Below are 16,851 nucleotides of genomic sequence, written 5' to 3' on the forward strand. Positions count from 1 at the left end.
ACCTACACGTGGGCCGAGTCTTGGAATCCCCCGGGCTCCCAGGCACGTGTACGGAGTATCTGCAACCTACTGGACGTCTCCGGCTTTTCTGCACGGCAGCAATGACGATGGGCCTCCCGTCGGGGAGACAGCCTCGCCTAGAAATGCATTCTGCTTCCTCCATGTGTTGTAGCATTCTAGCTCCTCTGGGCCGGGATGCCTCGTGTCTCGAAACTCCCTCGCAGTCGGACTGGTTGACAAATTGCGCATCATGGCTACCTCCAGGCCGCAGCTTCATCCATCCACATTGACGCGTTTTCCCGCCTTACGTTTGCAGCATTGACGAGAAGGGGGTGGGGGCGCTTGTGACGGTAACAGCGGACTGCCTCCAACAAGATCCTCGTTCGCTGTCGACTCCCTAATCATTGTCTGTGGAATGCACAGCTCATGCCAAGAGGTTCTTCAACACACCTGTCGATTCCAAGTTTAGTAGCCTGGCCGGGCTAGAGCCGGTAGTCTCCACCGGTCTCCAGGTCCGAGCAAGTCCTGAGAGAATGCGACGTGCAGGCCGGGAAGAGTAAGGCACGGTGCATCGGCTTACTTAAGCTGCCGCTCCTTCCCGCACCTTGGGGTTGCAGATTAGAACGAAAACGGGCTGGGCACAGTGGGGTCACAAGGATCAGATGGAGCCGCTGGGCGGATCGACAGTCCAGCCCGGGGGTCGGCCAGTAAAAGGGCAGCTCAGCTAGCTGTAGTTGTGGTGTTCCCGAGATGATTGCTTCTCACGATCGCGCAAGATTGTGGTACCTGGAGCACTTCCTTCCCTCGGGGGACAGTAGAAAGAAAACATCAGAATGGTCCGCGCCCACATGGAACCGAAAGGACGGATGTGATTTGATTGGGTCGATTAGTTTCCGGTAACCGATCCTTCCATTCCGCTTGGGACGATTTAGTCTAAGGGGCTGGTTGGCCTTGCAGAGGAAAGTTCTGGCCGTGTGGGGAATGCTTTCCGAATCATCCATCTCGTCTTCCATTTTACCTCCCTTCTTCCATATCCTCTTGTTTCTCTGACTTGGGTTGTCAGCATAAAACTTATGGAGATAGTGACGGTATCACAGCCGCCCTAACACGTCTGTGAACGTCCGAGCAACACTGGGTCGGCCGGAATGTGAGATTTCCATGACGCCAGGACAACGACGAGGGGATGAGTCTCCTACTGGGCCGCCATTCTCGCAGCTCACGCTGCCATTTTTCGGCGTGGCTTCGCCATCGGGATCGCCATCTACTGCCGAATCGAGTTTCACTTGCGTGGCTAGTGGCCACGCCCATACGTCTTCATCCACTGACGGCGCTTTGGGTCGGCATTGTCCTTTCTCGGCGCTGGTGCATGTATAGACGTTCGGTCAGGTTTGCCAAGCTCCCCAGGCTCCCGCACGCTCGTACTGCTTCACTGTCCGTTTGCGTCCGGCTTCCATCCAAGCTAAGAGGCTAGTTATTGAGCCAGGAGCTGCCGTCGGGGTCCCACAGCATTGGACAATGAAAGCACGGCTTTCGGAAAACGAGCAAACGAGCGGGGGCCCGTCTAAGAGAGAAAAGAAAAAACACCCGCCGCGTCAATGTGTCTGCATCGAACCCAGTCGCCGAGATCTGTTCGTCTGTTGTCTTGACTAAGGTCTAGCTAGGGCTCACACCTTGTACCTGCGTGGACCGCGCGGGATCCTTCTTTGCAGTAGCAGCAGTCTTGCATCCACCGGATGTATAAACCTAAACGTTAGCTTTGCAGCGCCGCAACAATCTCAATATCAACAACAACAACGCAGCTGGTTGTCAGGGCATACTTGGTTAGGGAATGGGTGAGAGCTCCCAGAGACACGACAGTTGCCATCGTCTACCCAACACCAGACAGACACCATTTCTCCCGGATGAACCTGACGATGGCCTGTTTGCCCCAACCGAAATATGTGTACTTCGTAATGTTTCCTCCTATGGCCTGCCAAGAAGCATCGTCGTGTCATGTTCGATCTAAACACCTAATAGCGTCGACTGAGATTACCGCACTCCACCCTCTCTTGGTTTGCTGCAGGTCACACCCCCAACCAGCGCGTCGCGTTGCGCTTTACCTGCACATCATACCTGCGATTTTTGTACAAGAACAGAATTTGACTCTCACGATCACATAATGGTTCGTTTTCTCGCTGGCTCCCCATTGTTGCCGCACAAGAAGCGACTGCTCCGTGCGACAAGTCTGGTACGCATATATCCAGAAATGTACAGTCTGTCTGGCATATGCATATTATCTATATTTCCCACCATCTCGAAAAGCACTTCCCCGTCCCCTCACTTAACGAACGTTACCGTTGACGAATTATGTGACTTCCGTCCACGCTAAAAAGCAGTATTGTCCGCAGAAGTGTATCTGGCTCCGGCAATAAGAGCATCAGCTTCAGAAGGGCACGGTGCCTGCCCCCCATGCTCGAGAACTATACTAAGGATCTGCCTTGCTTCTGCCGTCATCCCTTCGGCCCTCCATAGTCGGCCCACGCATCAAACGAATCTCAAGTCGAGTCTGTAGTAGTTCAGCGACCCGCTGCACTCCACATACGAAACGACTCCGCGGCCTAACTGCTACTTAGGGAGCAATCGTCGGTCAATTTGCTACTAGTCTTGGCCAGACCTTGAATATTCGGCTTGTCGGTCTGGAGTATCAGTTGGACGAAGCTCCCGAAAGCCTCAACAACCATCATGCCCGTTCTTGACTGCTTCTTACGCCCGGCATTTTTCGTGTGCCTCGGTAAGCCTCACGAGTCATCCTTTGGTTTGAAAAATCTCGGATGTTGCGGCAATCCGGCGGTCCGCTTCGGCGGCGTTTATTAGACTGCAATGGTTAATGTGTCTTACACAGAACCTAGTCCTGTGTGGTTTGATCCCTTCACGTCCTATAGTCAAAGTAAGAATTTCCCATCGTTAGCAAACTCTACTAGTATTTACGACCCCTGCGAGGCTGTTCCTTCCGGTCTTCCAGCTTGGACGCGGAACCCACGACCATCATGCAACGCTTGCGGACCGTGCCGTGATGATATGTTGGAGTAGTCATCGACTGCTCCTCATGGTCGATTGCCGGGCTCCGCGTCCGAGTGGGAAGAGGGTGTAGTCGCCTGCATGAAGCATGATCCACGCTTAATTGACGATGCGTACCAATCAACATCACTTAGCTGAAGCTTTCGGACTCGCTGTCCGCCGCGGTCTTTGCCGCGATCCGATCGGTTGTGGTGGTAGGACGTCGGCTTGTCGTGGCCTGCTTGGGTCTTGTGAATATTTGGGTTTGGGTGTAGTGGTGACACTAGGTGGTTATTACCATCGGGATCCTCGTTCTCTCGAAGATCGTAGTTCAAAACAAGGTTCTTGATGCGCTGTTGTTCCTCCCTTTCAGCCTGCTGTTGGGTCTTCATGGCGACAGCGAATGTCGAGTCTGAAGGAAGCTCCACAGTTCGGGTCTGTTGCTAATGTCAGCAAGGTCATGAGTTGACTCGGACATCCACAACTGCACGAACCTGTTGGCGATTGCCTTTTTTCGTCAAGAGAGAGAAAGCCATCGTGTTGCTGGGAGCGGGAGCTCCGGTTTCTACTGGCTCGGATCCGGTTGCCGTCTCTTTGGGCTTGCCCCGCACGGGGAGCGGCACGTCGAAAAGAGGCTTACGCTCGAATTTGCGCGATTCCAAACTCTCGGCCATCATTTTAGCGTACTCACGTTCGAATTCGGCTTCAGCCTCCGGGTCGATTTGCTCCTGTTGGCGAGTGACAACAATGGCTTCATCTTCGCTATCAGATTCTGCGCGCGACGTGTCGACGTCCTGGTCCTGTTCAACGTGTGTTAGTCACGGCTTATATATCAGCAGACGTGGGTAAAAAGGATATTCTACCTCGACGCCATCATCTTCAGAATCCGTTTCCTCTTCATCGGCCTCGGCTTCAGGAAGATGTTCATCGCCATCTTCGTCATCCGACGAAGAGCCTATCGATGCGTCATCTGCCTCAAGGGTCTTGTCGGCTCCCGAAAGCTTCTGATCCTGGGCTATGGCAAGTTGAAATGCTTTTGAGGCTTCCTCCAAATTGGATGCCAGCTTCCACTGGGGTCGCGTGAGGGCAAATGTGTCTTGAACAATGAATTCGATGTCCATGGGGAGCGACTGTTTGGTGTAGATATAGTACTTCACCGAGTTAGTCAGGGTCCATGACAAAGTCTAGCACTGCACGAACCTGGAAGAAAGACAAAAAGTAGTCTAGTTTCTTGCCTGCTGCGCCTTTGGCAAAGTACATGCCGCATGTTTCCAGGATGGTCGCAATCAGGCGAATGCGGAAGAAGTCGTCTGGCAGATCGAAGTGGTTTAGTCGACCAGGGGTAGGAGGACCACCATGGCCGAACGTCATGATTTTGTACATGGTGTCGAAAATGACTGGATGCTCGACCATTCTATAGTTGTAAAGCTCGCCAATGTACTTGACTTCCGAGATCCGTCGTTGGTAGAACTTGAAATCGTTCTGCTCTAGACCAAAGCAAATCGATTCCATGACGTTGTCAATGACCCTGACGACGAAAGCTGGGTGGTAACGATAAAGAGCGCTGAGGAGGATAGCAAGGAGGTGGATGTTGCCATATTTAACTTTGCCGGGCTTGGAGAAGACTTTCTCGAGGATACCGACAACCTTTTGGCAATGGGTTAGTCCGTGAGAAATGCACGAGTTCCTAATGCTTCGACTTACCTCAGCCTCTTCCCAGTGAAGTCTGCGTATCTGCTTCAAGATCTTGCTGTAATTACGCTTAGTCATGTCCATGTAGATCAATTTGCGGATGAATAGCTCCATAGGAGTTCGCTCCTTTTGCTGAATAGCGGGCCGGTCGGGAGGGTCGACGTAGTAAACCGCATTCTCAATCAGCATACGTTCAGCCTGTCCAATGTGCTGGACAGACTTCTTTCGCTGCAGTGTTTCAAGAAAGGTTGCCATGCGCGGCGAAGTCTCCGGATTCCTTAGAAGGTAACGTCCGCAGTTCTCCAGCAGATTGCAAATGATTTCAATGTTCATTCTTGAGAAATCGTCGAGGCTGACCTTGAGACAATGGAAGACAACATGCTCCGGCACGATACCAAACTTGGTCAGCTCGGCAAGGTACCGAATGTTGCTCAATCGGACTTGGCCGAGAAAGTCCTTGTCCTTGCGTCTTTGAAGACTACGAAACTCGGCATCGAGATAGTCAACGAGCCCCTTGGGAATGTCTGGCATGTATCTTCCCAAGGTTGCGGCAAGCCTCGACCACGAAGGCAGAAGATCGCCTCGGCCTTTGGGGACCTCAGTCAGAGCTTTGACCAATCTGTTTCGGGAGGCCTTCGAGTTCAAGTAGCAGAAGTCGATGGCGGCTTGATCGATGACATCCTTGTTGGTAAGGTCTGGCAGTCGGGCCAACACGGCATCGACCTGCGCACCAATCGTCTTGTTGGCGATGGAAGTGGACAGATCTTCGCCTGCGTCGGGGCCTTTCGGTGCGTCTGGGATATCCGCCGGGTCGATCTTCTTGCCGACTTGCTCTTCGTTGTCCGGTTTCTTTTTTTTTCCGTCGTCAAGGAGAATTCCAGGGACCTTCCCCTTGAGATCGACCAGGTTTTCGTAAAAACGTCGCTCATCCTCATCTTCCCAGATTCCAGCACCGTCCCCAAGACCACGTAGATAATCGCCAGCTTTGACCAAACCGATGGATCCGTTGGTGTTCGCCAGAGAGTCGTCATTATCCTTCAGGTCAGGCATGTCGGCGCCAATCGCATCCGCGATGGCCTGGGCATTTGCCACAAGCCTCTCCTGGGCCTTGAGCTGCTTCTCAAAGTTCGCCTGCCGATCCTCGAAGACCTCACCAGACTTGACATAGGCCTCGGCGTTCCGTCGAGCTTGAGAGTGGATGGATTTCTGGTCCCGGACAACATGGCTCTTGACGTCCTCAAAGTATTTTTTAAGGATGGTCTTGAACTTTTCCTGGAGCTCCGGAGGCGTAAATGGTTGGTCGTCGGTATCCCCGACATTTTCTTCGCCGCCGCCGCTGTCGCCCTGCGCGGTGTTGTTGGCCGTCTTGGTTGCGCCATCCTCCTCCACAGTTTTACGTCCTTCGGCTGCCGAGGACTTTACACCTAGAATATCCCAGCTGAAAGCCTTGACAAAGATTACGAGTAGCGGCAAGTTGACATGCCCCCTGTCATGACCCAACAGATCTTTGAGCACCTCAAGGGGGAAGGGCTCAGCAACGCCGCTTTTGTTCACTTGAGCCCTCGGCTTCAGCTCGGCAACCTTGCCGGTGGCGCCCTTGGTGGCATCGTCGGGTCGTGTAACGTCATCGAGGGTTCGAAGAACATCAACCAGCCAGAGCTCGGTGACGACGCGCAAGAGCACTCGCTGGCGCGTCAGACGCTCTTTCTCCTCCTTCTCGCGGACCTCGGGAGCCAGCGACTTGAGCAAGCTCTTGTCAGGCGTTGCCATTCCCTTGCCAAGCAGCCATCCTAGATTTTCGGTGAACTCTCTGGGACCAAAGCGCTGGTGCAGAGCGCTCACAATCTCAACGCCAGCCTCGATTTCGCCCGGAGACTTGAGCCTACAGAGACCTTCATAGCAAGCAGAGATGATCTCGGAGAGGTACTTGTGTAGGCTGAGGGTGCGGATCTCTTGGAGGAAGGTGTTCAGGGTGGCTGCTGAGATGGCAGTTCGAAGGCGCTTGATGAAAGCGGTATTCTTCTTTAGGGACGAATCGAGCGACTTGCTGACAGCGAACACATCTAGGTGGGTAGAAGGCAGTCAGAGGAGGGGCATTCGGCGTGGTGGGGTTCGGGCATAGTGTACGAACCTTGGTCGCCATCCCAGGCGCGACTGTTTAAGGAGCGCAATTCGCCTGGACGGTAGGCAGTGTCAGCGAACTATAGAGGTATGAAGAACGAAGCTGCGGGTGGGGAGGACGGACGCTTCCTTGCACGATCCATGGCGGATCGTGTAAATGTTTTGCTATTTGTGAAGAGGTCGGATGCGGACAAGGGCTACATAAGGCAGGATCGCAGCGATGATGTCGAAGGTCGATGCTATGGGATAGGTTGTCGTAAACGAATGTAACTCTGCGCGTCAACATGGGCCGGCATCGGTAAGGCGGTTTGCAGCAGCAGGCCGGGCCTGAAAGCGCAGGTGATCCTGTCGGGTTGTGGTATTCGGTGCCGTTGAAGCTCGGCGGTGCTGAGAGAATTCTGGACCTGGCGTGAAGGTGATGAGCCGTTGGCTGTAGCCCGATCTGCAGAAATTCGGAGGCGGAGGCGGTTGTGTTTAGCGGGCGCCTGGTAGCGACCTCGAATTCCTATGTACACTAGGTAGAGAGACTGGGCGTTCCCCACATCACAGGGAGCCTTGCTGGACTCCTGGGTGCACAAATAAGGTACCTACGACGTAAGCCATTCCCTGCTATCTACCTAGGTACCTACATGAGGTAGGCAGGTACCTAGGCACCTTGAGCCTTAATCCGGGAAGGTGCCTTGCTTATGACATACATAGGTAAGGCAGGCGATAAGTCAGAATTTCTTTTGAAAGCTACCTACCTACGTTAGAACTCGGATAGAGAGGAGCCAAAATAGCACTCAGCGCATAGGTAGGTACCTACCTAGTTAGTACCCTGCTACAGGCCTGTAACTTTCCCGCAGGGCACTCACTTCGCGGTAATTTTAGCGCCCAGAAGAATTATCTTCGGAGGGATTTACAATGAAGCGAAGAGGTGGGGCCGGGCCTTGGAGGTGGTGACCTTGTTGGCACCGATCGGAACCAGGCGACCGTACAACTGTCCCTTGCCGGGCCGACAGAACGCCGTCTTTTCCACGTTTAATTGCTTGAGCACTCTTCACCGCAGTGTCTTTGACCACTGGAAACAACAAGTTGTTGAAACAAGCGAGCTGGAATGAGTCGAGGTCGAGAAGGGCTATCCCAGAGGCTACTGCCAAGCAAATGGCAGTTCCGTGATTGTGGCTTGATCTTGGCTTATAGGCTAGCAGTAAGGACCTCTTGTTTCGACACAGCGAGAGCTATCAGACTATATCTAGCCCCAAGGCCTACGAATGGAGGGGGGTGCGAAGATGAGATCGTATTGTACAAGTCAAATTTGAATTGCTACAATGTCTGTCGATTGTCCAATGACGGACGGATCTTTAACCCAAGCCCGTCGATCCAAAAGTCTAGTCCACCAACGGTATGTATTATTACGCTATATGCGACTCGATATTGGACAAGGCAAGGCACTTGCGTGGGAATTTCAGCTGGCTTATGGGTCGTTTTTTGCTGTCTAAAACTACATCTCCACGGACTGGCGACGTCCCCCCGTGTCTTGTCAACGTTCTGCCCGTATGAACCCAATGGAGCTACGGGGACATGGAGCTATGCGACCACGCATTAGACCAGGCAGTAATTTGTGATGGTTACAACGGCATGTCGCAGTAACATGCCACCGCTCGAGCCTTTGTCGCCACACTAACGCACGGCAGCATTCGTGGACTAGGGCAGAGAGAGAGAAAGAGAGAGATGCTGTAAGTTCGTGTAGGCTCGGGCTATTCTTCACGGCCGGTCACGTTGGCTCTTGCGTTGTATGACGTGCGGCGTTGTTGGCATAATTATCCGGAAGGACACAAGGCGCCTCGCCTCATGTTCCGACCCATCGCCCGACTTTTGATGTTTGCCGGGCGAACCCTAGCGAACTAGGGTGCATTGTATCTATGGATTGATGGGAGCAATGCTCTGCATGTACATGCTGCAGTCTTTACTGTGTATTGCAATACTCAGGTCGATGTGCGTCCACCACTGCATTTAGTCCTTTGCTGACAATTGCCAAGGAAGCTACTGGCACTGTGAGATTAGTCCGAAGAGACTCAAATGTCAATCCCCATCTCTCGGCACGGTAAAAGGGGCGTTTGGCGGAATGATGAAGAACGATGACATGACGCTCTCGCGTTCGTATTTTCATGCCTTTGAAAAGAAAACGTCGCAAGAATTGAAGCGACACAGAAGCCGGCAAAAATGGTGGACATGGTTCCTAGTGACCTGAGGGCCTGTTCCGGAACCCTCGAACGGGCCATTTTCGGGCCCAGAGGCATGGGTCCGAGTCCAACCGTCCTTATCTGGCCAGCCAGGACTTCAAGGGGGTGGCCGATGGAAATACCATACCGAGGTACTTGTAGTAGTAGGTAGGTAGGTAGGTAGTCTGGCGGTTGACGCATCTCCGCGCTAGGAAGGCTCCCTTCGTCCCCCTTGCTTTCTGCCCTTATCGCCCCAATAGCATCAGTCAACGGTCGACGTCAAGACCATGGCCGCAAAGAATATGACGCCTGCTGATAAGAAAATAGCGTCTGTTGATGACTTGACGTTGGTCTTCTTCCGCGGACATTTCAACATTCAAACCTAACACACACACACACACACACACACACACACACACACACACACACACACACACACACACACACACACACACACACACCACCCTGGTTAGGATATCGCATTTCCTCGCCTAATACCGTGCCTTACCCGTCAAGCTACTTCTGGTGCATCCTGATCGCCGGGTGCATTCCACTTACACGGTACTTGGACCTTGGCTGGCACAGGCACAGAGGGCAAAGGACCTCAAATACCTATGGCATGTATTCGTATAAGCAAGCGACCATTGAGGAATTGCCCAAACATGGGCCCGCCTCAAGGCGAGTCGGGGCAGCGTCATCTCTTGGTCTGCTTTGCCCTAGCGTCACCCCATCCGGTAATGCGGTGTTGTACCAGCCCATCCCATGCTACCCGTCCCATCTGACGTGCGTCCGATCCGCCCACACCACAACCACCCAACTCCGGCTCCAGGAAATCCAAATCTCACATCCGCCAGCCTACTCAATATGTGGTACTTATTCACATCGTTGTCCGGCTTCCACAAAATGCATCCCATCTCTCTCCCTCTCTCGATATCTCCCTCTGATTAGTGATCCTCGTCACGATGGAGTTCATTCATTCTCCTGTCCCCGTTACCTTCAGTGAAACTTTCGCCAAGACAGATCTTGGCTTCCCTCCGAGTCCGGCTACCACAGTTAGGGAGGGTCTATCCTACAGCGTCGACGGCGGATCGGATTATTACGTCTCGGGAGGTCTACTGGGCGAGTCTAGCGTCGAGGGTCCTCGCAGCTATCCCTTGCCTCCCAAATCAAGAACCAACAAGGTCCTGGCCGAGGATTTGAAGACACCAGACAACCATGTTACCCGGGACCCTCGACTAATACGCCTGACCGGAATCCACCCATTCAACGTCGAGGCCCCCTTGAGCGACTTGTACGATGAAGGTTTCATCACCACCAAGGACCTGCACTATGTTCGGAACCATGGAGCCGTACCCAAAGTCGACGATGAGGACATGTTTGACTGGGAATTTACAATCGAGGGTCTGGTTGAGAAACCCATCAAGATGACGCTAAGAGATCTCATCTCGGACTACGAACAAATCACTTACCCGGTCACCTTGGTCTGCGCTGGAAACCGCCGAAAGGAGCAGAACGTGGTCCGTAAATCGAAAGGTTTCTCGTGGGGCGCCGGCGGCTTGTCAACAGCTCTCTGGACCGGTGTGTCGATCGGCGACCTCCTTGCCCGGGCGATTCCTAAGCGAGGTGCAAAGTACGTCTGCTTCGAGGGCGCCGACAAGCTACCCAACGGCTACTACGGAACGAGCATCAAGCTCAACTGGTGCATGGACCCCAACCGCGGGGTGACTGTATGCTACCGCATGAACGGCGAGCTGCTGCACCCTGACCACGGCAAGCCTGTCCGCATCATCATTCCCGGTCAGATAGGCGGCAGGAGTGTCAAGTGGCTGAAGAGAATCATCGTCACCAAGGAGCCCAGCAACAACTGGTACCACATTTACGACAACAGAGTGCTTCCTACAACGGTCTCCCCTGACGCCAGTGCAGACCTGCCAGAGGTATGGAAGGACGAGCGATACGCCATCTACGACCTCAACGCAAACAGCGCCACCTGTTACCCCGCCCACGACGAGATTGTTGCGTTGGTCGACGGGCCAAATTCCTACAAAGTGCGCGGCTACGCATACGGCGGTGGTGGCAGGAGAATCACAAGGGTAGAAGTTACCCTGGACCGCGGCAAGACTTGGCTCCTTGCCAACATTGACTATCCCGAAGACACATATCGACTAGCTCCCGAGGGAGAGACCCTCTACGGCGGCAGGGTCGATATGGACTGGAGGGAGACTAGCTTCTGCTGGTGCTTCTGGACCCTGGACATCCCTATCGCTCAGCTTGCCGATGCGGCAGACATCATGGTCCGTGCTATGGACGAGAGCATGCTGGTGCAGCCGAGAGACATGTACTGGACTGTACTGGGCATGATGAACAACCCGTGGTTCCGAGTGGTCATCCACAAGGAGGAACACAGCCTTCGGTTCGAGCACCCGACTCAGCCGGCACTCATTCCCGGTGGATGGATGGAGCGCGTCAAAAAGGCGGGAGGCAATCTGTCCAACGGCTTCTGGGGCGAGAAAATCGAAGGAGAGGCCGACAGCGCCACCGTGCCGGAAGAGATCAAGGAGACCTGTATGATCAAGGACGGCGTCAAGCGCAACATCACTATTGAGGAGCTACGCCAGCATGACGGTGAGGAGCAGCCGTGGTTTGTCATCAACGGCGAGGTTTACGACGGCACCCCCTTCCTCGAGGGCCACCCCGGCGGCGCCGCCTCCATTTTTGGCGCCGCCGGCCAAGACGTATCGGAGGAGTTCTTAACCATCCGTAAGTCAATACCCTCGCCACGCAGCCCATGCATCTGCTAACGAGCCGCCACTACAGATAGCGAGAATGCTAAGAAGATGATGCCCGACTATCACATCGGCACACTAGAGGAAGCTAGCCGGAAAAAGCTTGCCGAAGGCGAGATCGTGCCAGACAACGATGACAAGACGTCGCGGTCCGTCTTTTTGCAGACCAAAACCTGGGCCAAGGGTATCCTCTCGGAGAAGAAGGACGTCTCGTCCGACTCGAAGATCTTCACCTTCACGCTCGAGCACCCGGGTCAGATGGTTGGCCTGCCGGTCGGCCAGCACCTGATGATCAGATTGCGCGACCCTGTCACCCGCGAGGCCATCATCCGCGCCTACACACCCATCTCCGAGGGCACCGAAAAGGGAAAGCTCGACCTGCTCGTCAAGATCTACTACGACACGCCGGATCGCAAGGGCGGCAAGATGACGCAGGCCCTCAACTCCATCCCCATTGGCCACTTTGTTGACTTCAAGGGCCCCGTCGGCAAGTTCGAGTATCTTGGCAAAGGGCTCTGCTCCATTACCGGCAGGTCGCAGCGCGCCATCAAGCGCTTCATCATGATCTGCGCGGGTTCGGGCATCACACCCATCTTCCAGGTCCTGCGGGCCGTCATGAAGGACGCCGCCGACCCGACGAAGTGTCTCTTGCTCAACGGCAACCGCGCTGAGGAGGACATACTCTGCCGCGGGGAGCTCGACGCCATGGCCGCGGCCAACCCGGACAGGTGCCGCCTGCTCTACTCGCTCACGAAGCCCGATGCGTCGTGGACAGGCTTCGTAGGTCGAATGGATAGCAACTTCTTTGCGGACAAGGTGGGCACGTGCCGCAACGAAGCGGGTGGCGACGAGCTCGTCCTCGTGTGCGGGCCCGAGGCCTTGGAGGCATGCGTGCGCATCACCCTTGGGGGTCTTGGCTGGAAGGATAACGACTTGGTCTTCTTCTAAGTCGGTCGCTTCTGTGTCGCTTGGTGAACAGATGGAGGGTCAAACATTCCCAAGCTGGGTATCTCCTCGGACGACTAGACGTCTTGGGACGGGGTATGTGGAGGTAAGGAGGGCGAGTGGGGGGGTTCCGGCTGATCGAGAATGGGAAGATGGAGGAGAATTGAGCATCTCCGTACTCCGTTTTGAGCGGCTGAAACTTGGGTAGAAGATCGGAGGTGTGGTGGGGGTGGGGACTACATGGGACGGGCGTTCGGTGTGCTTATCAGCGTGTCTCTATTTGGCGTTTTGGGAGCATCTCCGCGGGGAACTGAAGGGATTTACACCTCCATCATGACAACGAACACAATGCGAGTTGCACGCGGCTCGGGGTGCTGAAACGTACCAGAACGGGCGTAGAGATGGGATCATTATCTTTTCCCGTCACAAGTGTTTTGGAATACAAATACCCTCACGGCACCCTGCGATCAACTCCGTTCCATTCTGTTGGGAGGTTTTGGTTTTGCCTTTGTCCGTCAAGCCGGAAATGCGCCCTACATGACGTAGCTACAAGACGAATCGTCAACAGCGCCCTGCTGGATCTTGTGCGGGGGATCGGATCGGGTCATATACGGACGATTGCCATTTTATCTGCCATTTTATCTGCTATTCGTAAGAGGCTCTTGTTACCATTAAAACACCACAAACACCGGCTAATACACAATAAGAAAAGACATAGAAAGAAATCTAGCTGGTTCGTATGCACATCTTCTTTCATAAATGCCGTCAAACATCGCCGCCTTTGATTCCCTCAAACACTTAGTGCTCGCCGAGACCCTCCGGGTTGGGGTAGTAAAAGGCCGCAACGGCGATGGCGAGATAGACGATAACGCATAGGAAGCCTTCCAAGTAATTGCTCTTCTGGTCGCGCAGGAAGTTGCCGACCGTCAGTATGGACAGGATAAGCATACCAATATCAAAGACCTCAAAAACGATATCCATGTGTTTATGCCAGGCCCAGGCGACAATAACGACGAGCGGACCGTTGAGCAGGGATGTTTGCAGTGTGGCGCCCAGGACGTGGGAGAGGGCAAAGTTCATTTGGTTATCCCATGCTTCGTCGACAGCCGTTAGATGCTCGGCGGCCTTCTCCACCAGAGGCACGAGGATGAGGCCCATAAAATGGTCTGAGATACCATGCCTCAGCACAATGGGATGGATCTGCTCGACAAGATAGATGGCCATAAATGCCACCAGCGTGATGGAGATGACGAGGGCTACAATGCACTCGGTCAGCGTCAGCTTGGGCTTGCTGATGTCATTGTGCTTGTCACGGTCGCGCTGCTCGTCACGCTCGAAGATGGCATCGTAGATGCCGTGGTGCGTCCGGGCCTGGAACAATACAAAGACACCATAAGCTATAACAAGCAAGACAGACACAAGTCGTGAGATATGCAGCGTCTTGCTGTCGAGCTCCTCAACCGTAAGCGACTTGGCCATGGAGTAACTAAAGAGGGCAGGAATGGCCAAGGCGACCCCTCTGTTTATAAAAAAAGGTCAGTAACTAGTCAAGATGTCCAGACTAGGCGGGTTCCACTTACGCCGTGAGTAGCAAGCCACTGCCGGCTTCACTGACAGTCTCACTGAACTCAGCCTCGTCTCGTCGTATGCCGCCGGCAATGAAGCATAATCCCAGACACAGGAGCATCGTCGCTAATATCGAACCGAGAATAGCAGCCTTAATGACAGTGAACTGGTCGCCTTTTAAGAGTATCATAAAGAGAATGACTTCAACGATGCCCCCGAAGCTGAGAACGTAGATATATGTAAGTAAGAAGCACGCATACTCGTGGGAGGGAGGTAAGTGGCTCACGTCGTCTCAATCAACACGCCGAATACGTGGCTAACCTTACGCGATAGTTCCTGGCCGGCGAAACCGACCATGTTGGCACAGGGAATCATGGACAAGTACGTAAGTATGAAGATCAGGACGTGGTCTTGTGGGCGACTGTCTGTCCATAAAGTGTTAGTTTTGCCGGTGTCTAGACCTCCGACATCATGGACGGCTTACAACGAACGGCAAAGGCGGCGGGGACCACGGGCCAGAAGAAGTTACAAACGAGGGACGCCCGGCTTGAGGACTTCCAAGTAATTTTGAGAAACTTGAAGGGATGGAAGCCTGTGCGGCCGCTTTCGCCTGAAGGCTTTACTTTGACTCTGCTTCCCGGCGGAGGGGCTCGGTGATGGCGACCATGGTGGACGGGCAGCTCCTCACCGACCGCGTACCTTGAGGTGCGCGCCTTCTCGGGCGAGATGATGGGGTGGTTCGATTCTCGTCGCCGTGGGCCGGCCGACTGGCGATGGGTTTGACGATAGGGGGATCGAGGAGCCGACATGACCGAATCGGGACGTCTAACTGGACAAGACGGTACGTTGATTGAGCGAGGAAGGCAAACACACGGTCGCTACGACAAGAATACAAAAGTATGGGAGGGTATATAGGTAGTAGTCGTAGAGAAGGTGTAGCCAAGCGGGTAGGCCCGCGGTGCCGGGATAGTCGACGGTGATGTGTGCACAGAACAGCCCCAATACCAAGGGTCTCGAAAGTGTGTCCGAATGTGAATGGCCAAGAGATGGTGACAAGAGACAGGGAAATAAGGGCCCTTATTCTCCAGTCTTGGTGAAAATGGTCCAGTCCGCCGGGTCGAGACTCTCAGCGGTAACCAGGGTGTCTGGTCCAGAAGGGTGGCTGGGCTGGGCCGTGACTGGGGTTGCGGGCGAGAGAGTTTCAACTTCAGCTTCTCTCGTGATTGCTACTGTGGCAGCAGCTACTGCTGCTGCTGTTGTTGTTATTGTTTTCCGACGGGGAGTAGATATAGATCCCCGATTGGCGTCTTGTTGTTATGGCGGAACGAGAACCGAGAGCTGGCAATCTGGTCCAACCTGTCAATCCGACTTGACGGCTTCCAACAAGTTCGATGAGCATCAAAAAGGGTCGAAAAGAGTGGGCGCCATCGTCAGGGGAACACTCGATACACTTTAACTTTTCACAGGCGAGGCGCTACAAGAAGGGTTAGAGGTTGATGGAGGGAGAGGCGAGAGAGATGTTGTGGGCAATCATAGAACGTGGATGACCGTGGTGTGCGTGAATCAAGGCACGGTCAGGCTTGCTGTCATGCCAAGACCTCTGACAGGATCCTGGTACATTGTAGGACGAGTGGACGAGTTGGATGCTCGGATCGCCGTGTATGGGTACACCCGGTAACATTCTATGGCCCTTTCGAAGAGCCGTGAAACCTCGTATGGATAATACCTTGCTGCGGCCCGCAAATGAGGCTGACGCGAAATCCATGTTTCCCTCATTTGTGCTGAGGGGGAAGAGAAGGACACCGGGGGTTCCGAATGTTGTTGCTGTTGTCGTCGTCCCAAGCTTCGTAGCGCCCGTAAAGAGGCGGTGATGAGAGGCAGGGGTAGAGGCCCAACAACGTCACAAGCTTTCAGGCCCCCCGCAGGACCCAGTCGTGGAGCAAAAGCGTTTCCCCCCAAGGCAGTCCCATCCAGCCACATCTCTCAGCCGACTGACTGGCTGGATGTGACTGACTGGTCGGCTCTCTCGTTGGTGCTGTGACGCTGCTTGCCAAGCCTTGTGACTTCAAACTCCAAACACTTGCTCTTGGTCGTCATGATGACCAGTCTGACATCGCCTACTAATAGATTTCCTTATTCTCAAGAGCCCTCCCCTCCTCCACCAGCGCCCGCAAAACGCGGCCTCCAAGGCTTGTACACAAGTATCTGGGCTGTTATGCAGCGGGCAGAGGCGATGGCCTGCATTGATGCACCAAATTGCAGCACATCCCTAGCAACTTAACCTGCGACCACGGTGAGAGGCCGCCGAGCACTGACGCTACAGCGAGACCCTGGACAACCTGCTACCAGGCCATCTAAAGTCAAGAGCCTCCCAACAAGATACCAAGCTGACGCCACGAGCACCCAAAGAGGCTAAGAAACCTGTCACACATACATCTTCCAACACCAGCAATCCGCTCCATCTTGCTGCCCTGGCAAAGGCTTTTTTCATCCTTTCCCCT

The 16,851-nt window shown here is 54.1% G+C and overlaps 3 protein-coding genes across 3 annotated transcripts; 1 reads left to right on the forward strand and 2 right to left on the reverse strand.

The window, feature by feature from the left end:
• Positions 1 to 3,083: 3,083 nt before the first annotated feature.
• Positions 3,084 to 7,311, reverse strand: LY79DRAFT_648838 (MIF4G domain-containing protein; the record flags this gene model as incomplete). The annotated part of the gene is made up of 8 exons (XM_060562512.1): positions 6,974 to 7,311; positions 6,860 to 6,904; positions 4,741 to 6,791; positions 4,237 to 4,683; positions 3,900 to 4,187; positions 3,531 to 3,836; positions 3,335 to 3,473; positions 3,084 to 3,274 (listed from the first exon to the last, which is right to left on the reverse strand). The coding sequence occupies exons 1-8, from the start codon at positions 6,990 to 6,992 to the stop codon at positions 3,084 to 3,086; spliced, it is 3,486 nt and encodes a 1,161-aa protein (XP_060415618.1). The 5' UTR covers positions 6,993 to 7,311.
• Positions 7,312 to 10,015: 2,704 nt separating this feature from the next.
• LY79DRAFT_668707 (uncharacterized protein) lies at positions 10,016 to 12,787 on the forward strand (the record flags this gene model as incomplete). The annotated part of the gene is made up of 2 exons (XM_060563562.1): positions 10,016 to 11,813; positions 11,871 to 12,787. 2 exons carry the CDS (start codon positions 10,016 to 10,018, stop codon positions 12,785 to 12,787), a joined length of 2,715 nt encoding a protein of 904 aa, XP_060415619.1.
• Positions 12,788 to 13,582: 795 nt separating this feature from the next.
• On the reverse strand, positions 13,583 to 15,159 carry LY79DRAFT_512751 (calcium/proton exchanger; the record flags this gene model as incomplete). The annotated part of the gene is made up of 4 exons (XM_060554411.1): positions 13,583 to 14,303; positions 14,365 to 14,571; positions 14,637 to 14,775; positions 14,835 to 15,159. The coding sequence occupies 4 exons, from the start codon at positions 15,157 to 15,159 to the stop codon at positions 13,583 to 13,585; spliced, it is 1,392 nt and encodes a 463-aa protein (XP_060415620.1).
• Between the last annotated feature and the right edge of the window lie 1,692 nt (positions 15,160 to 16,851).

The sequence above is a fragment of the Colletotrichum navitas genome (assembly GCF_030913465.1).
Source record: "Colletotrichum navitas strain CBS 125086 chromosome Unknown LY79scaffold_20, whole genome shotgun sequence".
Taxonomy (NCBI): domain Eukaryota; kingdom Fungi; phylum Ascomycota; class Sordariomycetes; order Glomerellales; family Glomerellaceae; genus Colletotrichum; species Colletotrichum navitas.